At 35.4% G+C, this 17,706-nt stretch overlaps 1 protein-coding gene across 1 annotated transcript in view; it reads left to right on the forward strand.

The window, feature by feature from the left end:
* TMPRSS7 (transmembrane serine protease 7) overlaps positions 1-17,706 on the forward strand; it is an 88,642-nt gene that overhangs the window by 29,833 nt on the left and 41,103 nt on the right. Inside the window, exons 4-9 of the mRNA XM_074301167.1 lie at positions 950-1,017; positions 2,427-2,614; positions 3,733-3,771; positions 3,927-4,155; positions 7,073-7,203; positions 8,769-8,881. Of these exons, the coding sequence (XP_074157268.1) occupies positions 950-1,017; positions 2,427-2,614; positions 3,733-3,771; positions 3,927-4,155; positions 7,073-7,203; positions 8,769-8,881 (768 nt within the window). The remainder of the gene's footprint in view (positions 1-949; positions 1,018-2,426; positions 2,615-3,732; positions 3,772-3,926; positions 4,156-7,072; positions 7,204-8,768; positions 8,882-17,706) is intronic.

Genomic DNA, 17,706 nt, shown 5'->3' on the forward strand with positions numbered 1-17,706 from the left:
CTCCAGGTCATTTTACAGATGAGAAAACTGAGGCAAAAGGATTGGGTGATTGGAGCAAAGTTGCACAGCTAAGAAGAGTCTAAGGCCGGATTTAAACTCAGGAAGATGAGTCTTCCTGACTCTAGGGCAAGCACTTTATGTACTGCGCCACCTAGCTGTCCTGAAATGTAAATATTATATAATGCTTATTTCCTTCCTTCTCCCTTTTTTTCTGTTTGACTTTCTACTCTCCTGAGAACCTTTCCTTGAAGATTGATTCTCCTGCGGACCCTGAAACATTATGAAAGCAGGATGTCCTCATGAAGAGGCTTTTTGACAAGTGTGCCTCCTGTCACATGTAGAGAGATTGAATCAGGGCTGAAATTTGAGAAGTGATCTTTTGTTTGCCCTGTACTAAGCCCTGGTATTAATCAGTGGCAAATGAAGGGAGCTAAGAAGCTCTGTGATGCAGCATGTTTGACTCACAGTATCATGAAGCTCCTTATAAAGAAGTGGTTGGTGTTATATGATCTTTCTTCAAGGACTGCAGTATGTTTTAGATATTTCCCATTAGCTTTCCCACCACTTGTGAAAAACAAAGAAAGACAGAGGCAGGAGGAAAATGCAACTGGTTTGTATCCTCCTTTTATTCTGAATTTAGCTGCAAGCATTGGATATATGTAATAGATTTTCCATAGATATTTATTGATTAATTGAAAAGCCAAGTAAATGAATTAATCAAAAGGGATTCTAAAGCATTTGTTATACACTCTGTAGCATTTTATTTTAATGCAAGATACCAATTTGATTGAATATACAAAATTCAGACTAATTAAATGAGTAAATACATTCGAGTGATTTTTTTTTAAACCAGTTTTCTAAAGGTAACCAAACCTAAAAGATTTTGTTCTCATCAACTGCCATAAAACAAGAATCTACCTAAACTGGCATCCTGATTTTTCTTTTTCAGATGAACCTAGTATACTCAACATCTGCTTTCTCCAAATTTTACAAGAAGTCTGTGGTTGTAGATGTCAGGTAACATCTTAAACTGGTCATAATCTACAGCATTCATAGGTTCTTTCTGCCTTGGTGTATCTTAACTCATGTGCCCTAGAGCTATGGGAATCATGAAGTTACATTATGGATTGGTGTCAGTATGTTATTGATTAATTTCAGTCATATATGACTGGAAGATGAATCTTCCTGCCTCCAGGCCCAGCACTCGGTGAATTAAGATGCCACCTATCTGCTCTGTAGTATCTCTGACTTCCTTCAGAGTATACCTTGTGTGCCACAAATGGCATGAAACTGTCTGCCAGTTGTTAGTTCTGTTCCCTGCATCTCTCTATCTCTGTCTCTGTTTGTCTCTTCTTTGTGTGTCTTTGTCTTTGTGTGTCTCTCTATGTATGTATCTGTCTGTCTCTCTGTCTGCCCCCTCTGTCTCTCTTTCTCTGTCTTTCTCTGTGTGTGTGTTTGTTTGTTTTTTTTTCTCTCTCTCTCTCTGCCTCTGTCTCTGTCTATCTTTGTCTCTATGTCTCTCTCTGTCTCTCTCTGTCTCCCCTCCCCATCTCTCTCTGTCTCTATGTGTGTGTGTGTGTGTGTGTGTGTGTGTGTCTGTTTTTCTCTTTCTCTCTCTGGGTATGTGTCTGTCTGTCTGTCTGTCTGTCTGTCTTTCTCTCTTTCCTCTCCCTCTCTGCCTCCCCCCTCTCTTTTCCTCCCTTTCTCTCCTTCTCTCTGTCTCTGTGTGTATGTCTCTGTTTCTTTCTGTGTGTGTCTCTCTGACTCTCTGTCTTTCTCTACGTTTTTGTCTCTGTGTCTGTGTGTGTGTGTCTATGTTTCTGTCTGTCTCTCTCTATCTCTGTTTTTCTCCATATATGTATGCATGTGTGCAATTAGACTTTGGTCTCATTTAACTAAGTATATGTTGCATTTTCCCTCAAAGAATGTTGGCTCCTTGAGGGTAGAGATTATTTTCCTATTTTCTTTGTACTTCCTATTTCCTAACATAAATGTTTGTTGAAATACAGACTGCTGGACTTGAAATCAGGGAGACTTAAGTTTGAATCTTGCTTAAACACTTAATAACTATGTGACCCTAGACAAATCACCTTTCTTTTAACTTCAATTTCCTCAGAAGCAAAGTGAGGAGATTAGATTTCATGGCTTCCAAGTTCCCTTCTGTCTTCTATGGTCTTATTTACCTGACTTTCAATATGGTTACCCTTTGTTGAAAATACCCTGGTGTCCTTCCTCCCTCCCACTTCCACAGAGAGGACATGATTCACCAAACAAGAATCTTTCCTTGTTTTGTGATCTCCTTTTGAGAAACCAGTCCTATTTAAAAGAAGTTCCATATTTGTGTCTGGGCACTACATGCCCTAGCTTCCCCCTGAAATGCTATCACCCTAAAAATTTTCCTGAACATCTCTATTTCTTTGCTTCAGCAACAATAATGAGGGTGGCCTCCTTGTCCACTTTTGGCTTGTGTTTGTGGTACCACATGCCAAGGTCTTCTGTGAAGAATGTGTAGCGGCCATCTTGAAGGACTCTATTCAGACAAGCATTGTGAACCGGACCTCTGTGGGGAGCCTGCAGGGCTTGGCTATTGACATGGATTCTGTGGTACTAAATGGTGTGTCTTCCTCTAAGCTCTGCTGTTTGCTTTTGGTTGTAGCAATAGTTTAATGAACTTAATGTTTTCCACTCTTGTTGAAGAAAGTTCAGATAAGAGCAATGGAGCATAGCATAGTGAAGCAATTGGCTTAAATGAATGTAGTGATTAAACAGCATTGGCTGGAACCTGACTGCAAACATGAAAGTTCCAAATCAATGTCTAATCTACTGAAGAGTAGTTTTCTTCTTCCTGTATTCATTATGGCTTCATGTTTTCTCAGACCATTCATTTTAAAGGACAATCTGAAAATCCTGGAGAAAGAAGTCAGAACAATATCTATCTCTACTTTCCCTCCAGAATTATCTAGCATTATGTACCTGAATTTTTATATAGTCCAAATATAATTATCAATTTGACAACTGACAATATCTCTATCAGATTACAAACTCCTTCAAGAGACCAATTTAATTTCTATAGAAATGTGCACACTCCATTTCCTAATGATTTAAAGATTTTTTTTATTTATAATTTTTTTTCACAGTATATATGCATGAGTAATTTTTTATAATATTATCCCTTGTATTCATTTTTCCAAATTATCCCCTCCCTCCCTTACTCCCTTGATGACAGGCAATCCCATACATTTTACATGTGTTACAGTATAACCTAGATACAATATATGTGTGTAAATACCATTGTCATGTTGCACATTAAGTATTAGATTCCAAAGGTATAAGTAACCTGGGTAGATAGACAGTAGTGCTAACAATTTACATTCACTTCCCAGTGTTCCTTCTCTGGGTGTAGTTGTTTCTGTCCATCATTGATCAACTGGAAGTGAGTTGGATCTTCTTTGTGTTGAAGATATCCATTTCCATCAGAATACATCTTCATACAGTATTGTTGTTGAAGTGTATAGTGATCTTCTGGTTCTGTTTAATGATTTAAAGATTAAAATCTACAGTGGAAAGTTCTTAAGCTCACTTTATATAGAACAGCATTAATTATTGCATTATTTCTGATGATCATATTTACTGATACTTCTTTTTATAAAGGACTAGGAAGCTTTTCCCATGATTAAATAGACCTGAATAGAAATGCTGGCTCTAACTTTTCTTTTTGTTTTCTTGATACAGCTGGACTCAGGTCTGATTACTCTTCAACTATTGGAATAGGTAAATGGTTTCATGCTTGATTTCCCAAATCTTTCTTTTTTGCTACATCTTTTCCCTCCCTGAAAAATAAATTATTTTGCTATTGACACATTCTGTTTAAAGGCCAGCAGGAAATTCACTTTTTGGTGTTCAAGTAAACTGTACTGTCTTCACAGATAAAGGCTGTGCTAAGGACATATATGCAGATAATCCTTTTCAGCACTTTCCTCTGGAGATTTCTGCTACCTCAGGACACCTGATGTGCCACTTCAAACTGATTGCCTCAGTTGGTTATCTCATTCGCCTCTCTGTTGTGTCCCTACAAATTGAAGCCGACAATTGCATCTCTGACTCCTTGACTATTTATGACTCCCTCATGCCTATCAAGAGTACAATCTTATATCGGTATGGATACAGTTTGGAGGCATATTTGTTGATATAACATCTGTTTTCATAAGATGTCCCTTATTTTATTATTTACTAATTCTCTAGTTTTTTTTAGGGGGTGAGGGACATTTTTCCGTGTGAAACACAAGACTTTTACTGGCATCAATACTATTACTATCATTATAACTGATATTTTTGTCCAGACTTGTGATTTTATTAGTATGAGGAAATTGCAAGTGTACAGACTTTCTCTATTAATACAAATTGACACTTGCTCTGTTACTTAATCTTAGAGTTTGAGAGGCATTTGAGATATTAAGTGATTTATCCAGGGTCACATGACCAGAATAAGTCAGATAGGATTTGAATCTAAATCTTCTGACTTGAAAGTCACTCATTTCTTTAGTCACTCTACAAATTCCTCTCTGTCTTTTATATAGTGCTTGGAAATGTGCAACATGTTTTTGTATGTTATTTAATTTAATACTCCCAAAGCCTTGTGAAGTAGCACAAGAGGTATTATTGATCCCATTCATAGATGGAAAAGCTGAAGCTCAAACAGATTAAATGGCTTTCTCATTGTCATACAACTAGTAAGCGTCAGTGCAGAATTTAAACCTAGTCCCCTAATTTCAAAGCTCATCTTCTAGCCATTACACAAAGTTGTTTTTTGGTTGAAAACATTGGTTGAAAAAATTATACAATGGTTGAAAAAAGTATTAAGTACTTTGTGTACATTTTGTTATTTGATGCTTGTAATAACCATGTGAAGTGATTCAAGAGATATTGTTGCTCTCATTGGACAGATGAGAACACTAAGGTAGTGACAAATAAGATGGCCTGCTCAATGCCACACAGCTTATAAATACCAATGGCAGAATATGAATTTAGGTCTTCCTGGCTCCAGTTCTAATATTTTATCTACTATGATTCATTCATAAATGCCATTAGTAGACAACAGTCAGAGACAATGCCAATTTTACAGTAGTGCTTGTGGAATGTGCCCAAGAAATAGAATACAATTTGCTGTATCTAAAATTAATTCAAGTCAACAAGCATTTATTAAGTGAATACTTTGTACAAGATATTTTGTTAAACATAGGGATACAGAGAGATCCAAATAGTTTTCTTTTCTAATTTCTAGGTTCTTATTCAAGAACCTAAAGTCTTAGGTTTATCAAACAGTGTATTACTATCACCATTTACTACTCCAGTGCTTTGTATACCTCATCTATTCTACTGATCTACTAATATTTCTTAGCCAGTGCCAAATGATTTTGATGACTGCTGCTCAAAGTTGTTCTTAAAACAATACTGCTATTATTGTGTACAATGTTCTCTTACTTCTGCTCATTACACTCTTCATTATTTCATGCAAAACCATCTATGTTTTTTCTAAGATCATCAAGCTGATCAGTTCTTATAGCATGGTACCATTCTATTTTTTTTCCCTGAGGCTGGAGTTAAGTGACTTGTCCAGGGTCACACAGCTAGGAAGTGTTAAGTGTCTGAGACCAGATTTGAACTCGGGTCCTCCTGAATTTAGGGCTGGTGCTCTATCCACTGCACCACCTAGCTGCCCCAGAACCATTCTATTTCAATCATATACTACGTGTTTAGCTAGTCCCCAACTGACAGCATTTTCACATTTTTAACTCTTCACCATCACAAAGAGAGTTGCTATAAGTAATTTAGAGCATATATGTTCTTTTCACTTTTCCCTAATCATTTTGGGAAACAGATCTATTAATATTGCTGGATTAAAGGATATAAGCAGTTGAATAACTCTTTAGACATGATTCCAGACTGCTCTCCAAAACTGTTGTATTAATTCATAGTTCCACCAACAGTGAGTGTTCCAAGTTTTCCCAGACCCTCCAACATTTATTGCTTTCTCTTCTTACTTTATCCAATCTGATAGGTATAAAATGCTACCTTAAGGTTGTTTAAATTTGCATTTCTCTAATCAATAATGAGTTAGACATTTTTTCATATAACTATAAATTATTTTGTTTTTTTCTTTAAGAAAATTGCCTGTTCATATCCTTTGACTATCAATTGGGAAATGACTCATATCTTATAAATTTGACAAAGTTCTTTACATAGTTGAGATAGATTTTCATCTGAGAAGCTGTCTATAAAAATTTCCCCCAATTTTCTTTTTTCCTTCTCATCTTTTTATTTTATACCTCACACTGCTCTCTATTTCTTGTTTATTCACAAATTGTTAACTAATCCACAAATCTAAAAGGTAATATGTCCTATAATCTTCAAATTTTCTTGTAATTTCTCCCTTTCATATCTGGGTCATGTTGCCCTTTTTAACTTATCTTGGTAAATGGTTAAGATATTAGCTTATGTCCAATTTCTTCCAGAAATTGTTTTCCAGCTTTCCCAACAAATTTTTAAACCAAATAATGAATTTTTCTCCCCAAAACCTAAGTCTTACTTGATTTTCACATCAATCATATGAGATAAAGTGGACAGATACTTTTATATCCATTTTGAAGATGACAAAATTTGTTGAGGGCAACTTAAAAATCTTAAAGTGATTTTAAGCTGGGGCAGCTCTGTAGGGCAGTGGATAGAACTTCAGTCCTGGAATCAGAAATACTCATCTTTAGTTCAAAACTGTGCTCAGACATTTAACAAGCTGTATGACCCGGATAAGTCACTTAACCCTCTTTGCCTCAATTCCTCATCTGTAAAATGACCTGAAGAAGGAAGTAACAAAACACCCCACCATTTTTGCCAAGAAAATGCTAAATGGAGTCATGAAGAATTGACTAACTGAATCAACTGAATAATTTTGAGTTTAATAGCTCAAAACTTCCTTAAGAGCTTTGGAACAGCCTATATAATGAGTGATTGGTTTTTGAACTCCTGGTCATTCAATAATCTGTTATTCATGTCTTTACTCTGTATCTTGTTTCAGGATTTGTGAACCTACCAGATCATTAATGTCATTTGTTTCAACAAACAATCTCATGTTGGTGACCTTTAAATCACCACGAGTGCGAAGATTGTCAGGAATTCGGGGATTTTTTGAGGTCATTCCAGAAGAAAGTAAGTGTCTTGTGAAACGTTTAAAAATGTGAATCTCATATATGTGTATATGTGTGTGTAAAAGCATGTAAATGTATGCATACAATATATGAGAGGCCAGTTGGTGTATTGGATAAAGGATTTGCCTGAAAGCTAGAAAGATGTGGATTCAAGTTCTACCTCTGATACATACTGTGTCTTTGATCTTGGGCAAGTCACTTAACCTCTAAGTGCTCTAAGTTGCAAAGAAAGTGCCCACTTGCATCAGAAAAAGTAATGTCCTCAAGAGAGAGATCTCTGTACTTGGGAATTCAGAAGTACAATTTCTGTAGCCAAATGAAGCTCATGATAATGTATTCCTGATGGAGGAAGGGAGCTATGTGTTGTATTTTTATTGCCTTTGGTTTACAATACTATAAACAAGTATAAAGATGATCATTGAACTTTCCTAAATCCTAAACTGATCAACATATATGTTTTCTAATTAATCCAATTTCAGAAGGCTTTGTATAATCAGATATAAAAAATTACTGTTTAGGGACAGCTAAGTAGTGCAGTGGATAGAGTACCAGCCTACCAGCCCTGAGGTCAAGAAAACCTGAGTTTAAATGTGGTCTCAGACACTTAACACTTCCTAGCTATGTGATCCTGGGAAAGTCACTTAATCCCAATTGCCTCAGGGGAAAAAAACTATTGTTTAATTATGGATAATTACAGTCACTTTAACCATATTTTCAAGTGCTCTGAGTAAAATGTATAGAGAAATTTAGATAATCTTCCTCAGGCAGGCAGGAGATAGCATAAATCTAAAAAGGCTAATGGCTCACTCTTGTTCTGATCTGTTTCAATGAACCAGGCTTATTTCTTCTCCAAAATCATGCATGATTTAGAGGACTTTTTTCATTATATACAAGTATAAATGAGGGAAATAGTTTTATTTAACCAAAATGAGCCTGTATATCCCACACATGCATATGATTGTGTATAAACATATATATATGTATATATGTACATATATATACATATATATATATATACACACACACATATATGTATGTATGTGAATATAGATATAAATAAGTTTTCCTGATTTCAAACCTGGCTCTCTATCCACTAGGCTCATCTTCCTGAATTCAAATCTGGCCTCCAACACTTAGAAGCTATGTGACCTTGGGCAAGTCACTTAACCCAATTTGCCTCAGTTTCCTCATCTGTCAAGTAAACTAAAAAAGGAAATGGTAAAACACTGAAATATCTTTGCCAAGAAAACTCCAAATGGGGTGATGAAGTGTTGGATACAACTGAAACAACTAAATAACAACAATAAAACTGAGGCTATTAAAATAGATGATCTTAAAGACTTCTTCCATTTCTCCTGTTCTGGAAGAAACCAATATTGGTACTGTGAGCTCAATATTTTGTATCCTTAAAGTACCATAAACTTGCTGTTAAATGGAAAATTAGAAGTCAAGCCTGAACTGATTAAATTTACTATTTGCCATGATAAATGCTTAGGCCTTTAGAGAATTTATTGTGTTTTTTCTCTCAAACAATACTAATTTCTGTGCCTTATTTTTCTTTGGCAGAGTGTGGAAGCACAATATTAGCCAAGGAGAACATTGGGTTTGAAGGGAAATTTTCAAGTCCATATTACCCAAGTTATTTTCCTCCAAAATGCAAGTGCACATGGAAATTTCAGGTACAGGTACCTTGATTTTCCTTATTTCTTAAGGAATAGCAATAGCAAAAATCCTGCTATTTAATATCAGCTGACAAATGATGGAGAACCAACCAATTCTATATTTCTAAAAACTGGTTATTTTACCTATTTCATCATTTATTTCAATGTTTCCAGTGTCATACTACATTAGTAATAATAACTTGAAAAGTGTGAAAGAAAAATCAATACTCTATCAATACTCTAATATATATCAATAAAAATCAATACTCTATCAATACTCTAATTGTTTATCTGCTAGATAAACAATTGCAGAGGATCAAATCCCATCTAAATTTTTGAATACCCTGTGAACTAAAAATGATTTTGACATTTTAAAATGCAAAAAAATGTTATTTTAAACTGTAAAAAGCATTCTTATCTGGATGAAGGAGATTGTATACAAAAACAAACTTTTTGCCTGTGTGATATAGTTTGTATAAACCTTCTAGAAACATTTTTATAAATTTAAATTAATTTTTCCTTGAAATTTGTGCTTTATTAAGTTTAAATCAATGAATCACTATAGGAATAGCATGTAGAATAAAAATCCATTTTCTTGTAAGATTCATTATACTCTAAAGAACTTGTTGGAAAACTTTCTGGGAAATTCAGATATTCTAGAGCAGTATTAAACTCCAATAAAAAAAAAGACCATTATAGCTTATATAAGGATTCCTTCTAGGCTACATATTGACTTAGAAGATCACATATTAGCTTACTTTTTTACTGTATTTCAATTAATTTCATCAAAAATTTCCCAATTACATTTTAGTCTGGTTCAGGTCACACCCAAAGACCATCAAATCCAATACCCTCTTTTAGAGTTTATCCACTCCAACATTTTCATTTTATAGGAGCAAAGAAGGGTCTAAAGGGGTTAAATGAGTTGTCCAGGTTTACACAGTTAGTAAGTATCTGAAGTCACATTTGAACTCAGATCCTCCTGACTTCAAAAAGGTCCTCTATCCACTATCCACCTAACTATTCTAAATGAATAATTCATGATTCTACAGATAGAACTGAGTTATGAACTCAGGTCCTTTAATTCTAAATTGAGCTCTATGAGTTCAGAAATCTTTCCTCTGCAACTTAGTGAGCCTTCTCAAGTTCATTGGCCAAATGCCTATGGATAAATTTCTTAACCCAAAAGGCCTCTGGATTGAGACTGATTTCATTCTTCTTCAGAGCATGATCTCATCTCTAGGGCACTGATCTCCTAACCTAGTTCACTTTAGTGATAACTTTAATGTGAATTTCTTGTGTAATATCAGGACACTTAAGAATTCAGCATTCCAGTGATGGCTTCTGGTTGGTCCAGAAGCCCAAGAAATGGCAGCTCCAGTAGAAGAACCTGATGGAAATGTTAGGATTATTGTTATCGTTCAATCATGTCCATCTCGGTGACCCCATGTATGTTGTCTATGGAGATTTTCTTTGCAAAAACTCTGGAGTGATTTGCATTGCCTTCTCCAATGTGTTTACCTTTTATTGAGGAGAAATAGAAGCAAGGTAATTTTTCAGCTTTGGCAATTGCAAAACCTTTTGTTGCAATTTTTCCCCTCCTTCCCCCCACCCCTTCTCCCAGATTGCAGGTTGACCAATACATGTTAAATATGTTAAAGTATATGTTAAATACAATATATGTATACATGTCCATACAGTTATTTTTGCTGTACAAAAAGAATCAGATTTTGAAATAGTGAACAATTAGCCTGTGAAGGAAATCAAAAATGCAGGCGGACAAAAATAGAGGCATTGGGAATTCTGGTTCATACTCATTTCCCAGAGTTCTTTTGCTGGGTGTAGCTGGTTCAGTTCATTACTGCTCTGTTGTTAACTGATTTGGTTCATCTTATTGTTGAAGATGGTCAGGGCCATCAGAATTGATCATCATAAAGTACTGTTGTTGAAGTATATAATGATTTCCTGGTCCTCCTCATTTCACTCAGCATCAATTCATGTAAGTCTCTCCAGGCCTTTCTGAAACCCTCTTGCTGGTCATTTCTTACAGAACAATAATATTCCATGACATTCATAGACCACAATTTATTCAGTCATTCTCCAATTGATGGGCATCCACTCAGCTTCCAGTTTCTGGCCACTACAAAGAGGGCTGCCACAAACATTGTTGCACATACAGGTCCCTTTCCCTTCTGTAAGATCTCTTTGGGATATAAGCCCAGTAGTAACACTGCTGGGTCAAAGGGTATGCACAGTTTGATAACTTTTTGAGCATAGTTCCAAATTGCTCTCCAGAATGGCTGGATTCTTTCACAATTCCACCAACAATGTATCAGTGTCACAGTTTTCCCACATCCCCTCCAACATTCCACATTATCTTTCCTTGTCATTCTAGCCAATCTGACAGGTGTGTAGTGGTATCTCAGAGTTGTCTTAATTTTCATTTCTCTGATTAATAATGACTTGGAGCATCTTTTCATATGGCTAGAAATAGTTTCAATTTCTTCGTCTGAGAATTGTCTGTCCATATCCTTTGGCTATTTACCAATTAGAGAATGACTTGATTTCTTATAAATTAGAGTCCATTCTCTCTCTCTCTCTCTCTCTCTCTCTCTCTCTCTCTCTCTCTCTTTATATATATATATATATATATATATATATATATATATATATATATATATATATATATATATATGTATTTTTCCTCCCCCCTGAGGCTAGGGTTAAGTGACCTGTCCAGGGTCACACAGCTAGGAAGTGTTAAGTGCCTGAGATTAGATTTGAACTCAGGTCCTCCTGAATTCAGGGCTGGTGTTCTATCCACTGCGCCACCTAGCTGCCCCATTCTCTCTATATATATAATTTTGGAAATGAGGCCTTTATCAGAACCTTTAACTATAAAAATATTTTCCCAGTTTATTGCTTCCCTTCTAATCTCATCTGCATTAGTTTTGTTTGTACAAAAACTTTTCAATTTGATATAATAAAAATTTTCTATTTTGTGATCAATAATAATCTCTAGTTCTTCTTTGGTCATAAATTCCTTCCTCTTCCACAGGTCTGAGAGGTAAACTATCTTATGTTCTTCTAATGTATTTATAATCTCATTCTTTATGCCTAGGTCATGAACCCATTTTTGACCTTATCTTGGTGCATGGTGTTAAGTGTGGGTCAATGCCTAGTTTCTGCCATACTAATTCCCAATTTTCCCAGCAGTTTTTGTCAAACAGTGAGTTCTTATCTCAAAAGCTGGGGTCCTTGGGCTTGTCAAACACGAGATCATTAAAGTTATTGACTATTTTGTCCTTTGAATCTAATCTATTCCGCTGATCAACTAGTCCATTTCTTAGCCAATACCAAATGGTTTTGGTAACTGCTGCTTTATAATATAATTTTAGATCTGGTACAGATAAGTCACCTTCATTTGATTTTTTTTTCATTAATTCCCTTAAAATTCTTGAGCTTTTGTTTTTCCATATGAACTTTGTTATTATTTTTTCTAGATCATTAAAATAGTTTTTTGGGAGTCTGATTGGTATAGCACTAAATAAATAGATTAATTTAGGTAGTATTATCATCTTTATTATATTTGCTCGCACTATCCAAGAGCATTTAATATTTTCCCAATTGGTTAGATCTGATTTGCTCATATAGTTCCTAATTTTCCCTTGGCAGATAGATTCCTAAATATTTTATACTATCAGTAGTTACTTTAAATTGAATTTCTCTTTGTAACTCTATTGGATTTTGTTAATGATATATAAGAATGCTGATGACTTATGTGGGCTTATTTTGTATCCTGCAACTTTGCTAAAGATGTGGATTATTTCTAATAGCTTTTAAGTAGAATCTCTGGGGAAAATAAGTTTCTGAGGCTGTATTTGAATGTAGCTCTTCCTGATCTTTATCCATTGTACTACCTAGCTGCCCCTAGAATTTTAAGACTTGGTAAAAAAGAGTTTGAGAGGATGGTTAGAGGAGACTAGGGTCTGAGAATTCAAAGCTCCCTGATCTAGGTTTCTGCAGTTTTACTCCTCATGCTCTCCTACATCCTTTTATTTATGTTTATCTAGAAGTCCAGGAAGAGAAAGTATAGGCCTTCATTTTCTGGAAACTCTCTTGGAGGAAATACCAATTGGAAGGGGACTTGGAATTCAGCTGAATGAGGGAAGGGGAGACTCTGTTGCCCAGACCCTTCTCCAGAAGAAAATCTGAAGTTTCTTCATTTTATGATAATAATACAAAATTATATAATGTTTCAAAACCAAACTTTTTATCTCTGACAAAGATAGTACTAATACTAGTATGTCATTTTCATTAGAGAAAAGTGATACTGCAGAACTAGAAGTGACCAATGAATAGAAGACACAGGGAATTATTTCATTTGACCATGGAATTCTGAGAGCTGGTTAAAATTTATAACAAAAGAAGGAAAATCCAAAGGGAGAGGGACAGAATATGTGATTAGAATGCAACTTTTGGGGAATGGTGTCTCTATTTTCACTGATTCCCAAATTAAAGGATGGATCCTTCTGCCTGTCTTAAATTCTCAGCATCATTAGCTGCCCCTTCAACTCCACTTTCCTTTGACCTATACCCAAGGTGTTATGATATAAATCCCCTGATTTATTTCCTCTAAGCAATGGTGTCTTGGACATATCTCTGGTTCCGAAATTTCTGCAGATAGTCTGAGAATCTATAAAGCATAGTTTTTAATCCAGAAGCCATGCCTAGAGTAGGTCTTCCTAGGATCTAAGGCAAAGAGTACTTTTATCATAATAATTTCATACTTTTGGTGACTTCTCCTTTGGTTCACTTAAAAATTCCTCCATTATAAGGTGAATAGGAGTACAGACTTTGCATCAGAATTTTAGAGAAGTTGTCTTCAATTTTGTCATATAGTTATATTTGAAATTATTTTTGTTAAAGCTTGCCTCCAAAAAATGTTGCAATGAGATATATTTGTAAACAGAAAAAAAAATTTGAGATGTTCAGCTAAAACAGAAGTGGACAAAATTGTCTAAAATGTATTCAGAGTGGTAGCTAAGGTCAAGCTGGAGAAAGCCCTATCCATATTATAACAAATGGTTTGAGAAAACCATAAGATAATGCTTTTGATGATTTGGCTGTTTTTGACAGTGATGTCAGTAAATTGAGATCATTAGCTGGGGAATGGGTGACATCGATGCCAGGTTCAACATCTGGGACAAAGCTTACTTACTTAGCCTACCCACAGGAAGAAGCTTAGAGTCATAGAAATGCAATCCGAATCCCAGCTTGGGTAAATTTTATCAGGCATTAATTTGCTTTTGGGCTAGTTACTCATTCTGGGTCTCAGTTTTCTCATCTACAAATAAGGTGTTTGGACTAGCTGATCTCTGAGATCTCTTCTGACTTTAAATCAGTTAACACATAATTGTGCAATTTCCTAGGAGAACTCTGAGCTGTTGACATTCAACTATTCCTCCTGGGTATTTGGCCCACAATTGTCATAAACTTCCCACAGGTGCTTTCATTTAGATCTTATGGTCTGAGCAGCTAGGCATCTCTAGGTGTGATTCACTATTGCTTAATGCATGCTTTTCCAATTGCCTATGCCTCTTTAATAAGAATAATAAATTAATCTTTAATAAGAATAATTATTCTTAATATAATTAATAAGAACAATTAATCGTTAATAAGAATAATAAAAAATACAATTTCTTATTGAAAGAATCAAACATAAATAACTGATAATAATGCTAATGGCTAATATCTATGTATTATTTACTATGTGTCAAGTACTGTGCTAAATTCTTTACAATTATTATTTCAACAATCCTGGGAGATAAGTGCTATTATATACCCTGATATACCATTGTTGTTGTTGTTCCTTCATTTTTGAAGAGGACCATGACCTCAGGGAGGTGAAGCCATTACAGATGAAAAAACTGAGGCAAATAGAAACTAAGTCACCTACCTGGTATCAAATAAGTGCCTGATGTCAAATTTGAACTAAGAGCTTCCTGATTCCAAATTCAACACTCTTATCTACTCTGCTACTTAGCTGCTTCAAAAATTGATAAAGAAAAACATCACAATATATTGGAAATCATACAAGATTTTAAGTCAAAAAGCCTCATTCATTCAACTCTTTGCTTCATTATTGACTATATGACCCTCTTATAGAAGCAAGTTGATGGCTCCATGGATAGAATTCTGAGTCAGGACTCAGAATAGACCTAAGTTCAAATACAGTCTCAGACACTTACTAATTGTGTGATGCTGTTGTCCATGTCTATCTCAGTTTCCTCAACAATAAAATGGGGACAATAATAGCACCTACTTCTGCAATTGTTATAAAGATTAAATGAGATATTAGTAAAGAACTTGGTCATATTAGGTAATTAATAAATGCTTCTTTCCTTTCTTCTCAGCAAATCACTTGATACCTCTGGATTCAATTTCCTAATCTATAAAGTATGCATAATAATATACTATCTACCTAACATTACAGTGGAGAAAGCACTCATTATTGCAGTTTAAAGTACATTATAATGCAAATGACTAGACATAAGTAGGATCATAGGATCCTAGATTTGGAGCTTGAACAATCTTAGAGGCCAGTAAGTCCAGTCCTCTCTCATTTTAAAGATGAAGAAATTCAGGCCCAGGAGATTAAGTGATTTAATTATTAAGTTCAGTCTGAGGAAGGATTTTAACTCAGGTCTTCCCATCTTCATTTATCCATTGTGCCAACCATTGTGTGTTATTCTTTCTCTTCTACAGAACATGACAGGAAACTGAAGAAAAAAAAATTATGGCTACAAAATACATCTAAAGAGAATGATTTTGGCTCTCTTTATTTTACTAATTTGCTTTTTAGCTTCCTTGAGACTTTGCATTTTTCAGGAGACTGTGACCTTGAAAAAAATCTCCTTTCTGGGTTTCAGTTTCCTCAGCTGTACCTTAATGAGGTTTGGCTAAATGGTCTCTAAGAACCCTCTAAATTTAATGTCCTGGGACCCTGTAACTCATTACGGTCTAGAAACCTAACTCCTCTACAGATTCGATGACTTAGGACTGCCTCTGCTTTAGACAGAGATCATTTAATTAAAATCTAATGTTTTATCATGGCTTTAAAAAATAGACTTTATATATCACCGAAAAAGTAATTCTTTATCAAGAGATTTGTGAATATAGGCCAAAAGTGAAACACTCTTTGGATACAACATTGGTGGAAGACAAGACATTTATTTCAGGATTAGGTCAGTAATTTTGATTATGATAATTCATCAAGGGGAAAAGAAACTAGTACCATCATGGTCAAAGTACCAAGTGTTAACCTGACATCTTTAACTATGACATTATACTCCTTAGCAAGAGGCAAGTCTATGATTAAATCTATTCTGACAGCTGTTCTAGGTGGAAGGAAGTTGACAAAGGAGTTGATAAGGTTGATTTCCTCACATTCCTTGGTTAAGAAAAGTGTGAGTGGGTGGGAGAGAGAAAGGGAGGGAGGGAGGAGAAGAGAGAGAGAGACAGAGAAACAGGGAGCTCATCACTGGGTTTCATTTTCCATATCTGTAAATGAGGGATTAGACAAGCTGGTCTTTCCAACACTAAATCTATGATTTTATCATTATCACTGAGATATCAGTTTCAGGTGATAATGTTGGTTTAATGGTTTGGCAATGTTATGCCATGTAAATAGGGAAAAAATGGTATAGCCACAGCAAGTTCCTTTAGAATTTAGCATTATCACCATTCCCTGATGAGCTATCAAAAGAGGTCTTTGATGGAGGTGCTTAAAAAGAAATGGTTTTGACATTTTGCTTTTAAGCATAAGTATTCTGAGTCATGGTTGTCTGAGTCTAGTTTAGCCTATTAGAGAAAGGCTGATCATTGAGTAGAGTCGATAGTTGACCTCACAGTTTAGAAAATATAGATTTGTTCAGTCAATAAACAAACATTTATTAAGAGTCTATTAAGTGCTAGAATTTGCTAAAAGCTGGGATGCAATAAAAGATAAAAGACAATTTTACTCTTGAGGAGGAGACAACATGCACAACTGTGTGGTACGGAAATGGTGAGGGAACACCATTTAATAAAAAAAGCTGGAGAGAGCTCTAGAGAAAAGCAAAGTTTATTGTACATTCTCGCAAGAAGGGCGTCCCACTCTTCGAGTAGACTATCGAAGAGAGGAAGCGCCTCCTGTGGGCAGGACAGCACCTTTAATCCCTAACGCAAACGCCCCCTCCCACCACTGACCCTCATCCTCATTGGCTGAGAGTCTTACATTCTAAACGCGAGATCTACCCATGAAATTGAACTTGACCAATAAGTACATAGTTGCCCATATTTGGATGAAATAGGGAGATGTCATAGGAGGGGAAGGCAATGCCCTTCAGAGTCCTTCAGGCCTACTGGAACTCTGAAGTAGATGAAGCCTTACTCGATTTTCACAACTGTCTTGAAAGATCTCACCTCATCTCATTCACAACTATGAAAAGAAAACCTATAAATAGGACAAACTAAGAATAATCATAAAAGGGAAAGTACAAAAATTGACAGGAATTAGGAAAGACTTTCTGTAGAAGGTGGGATTTTAGTTGCGATTCGAAGAAAGCCAGGAAAGCCAGAGTGGGGTAGAGAATTACAGGTACTGCCTGGCGTCAGGCAAATAACATGTATTGTTCTAGGAACAATAAGATGATTCAAATCCTACTTCTAACATATACAGGTTGCATGCCCAGGGACCAAATATTTAATTTCCTGGTCTCTCAGCCAATTCTTTAAAATTAATTTCAGAAAATAAATCACTCTGCATTGGGAAGTGTTTCCTTATTGTGAATTTCTTAAAG

The sequence above is a fragment of the Sminthopsis crassicaudata genome, chromosome 3 (genome assembly GCF_048593235.1).
Source record: "Sminthopsis crassicaudata isolate SCR6 chromosome 3, ASM4859323v1, whole genome shotgun sequence".
NCBI classification, from domain to species: Eukaryota; Metazoa; Chordata; class Mammalia; order Dasyuromorphia; family Dasyuridae; genus Sminthopsis; species Sminthopsis crassicaudata.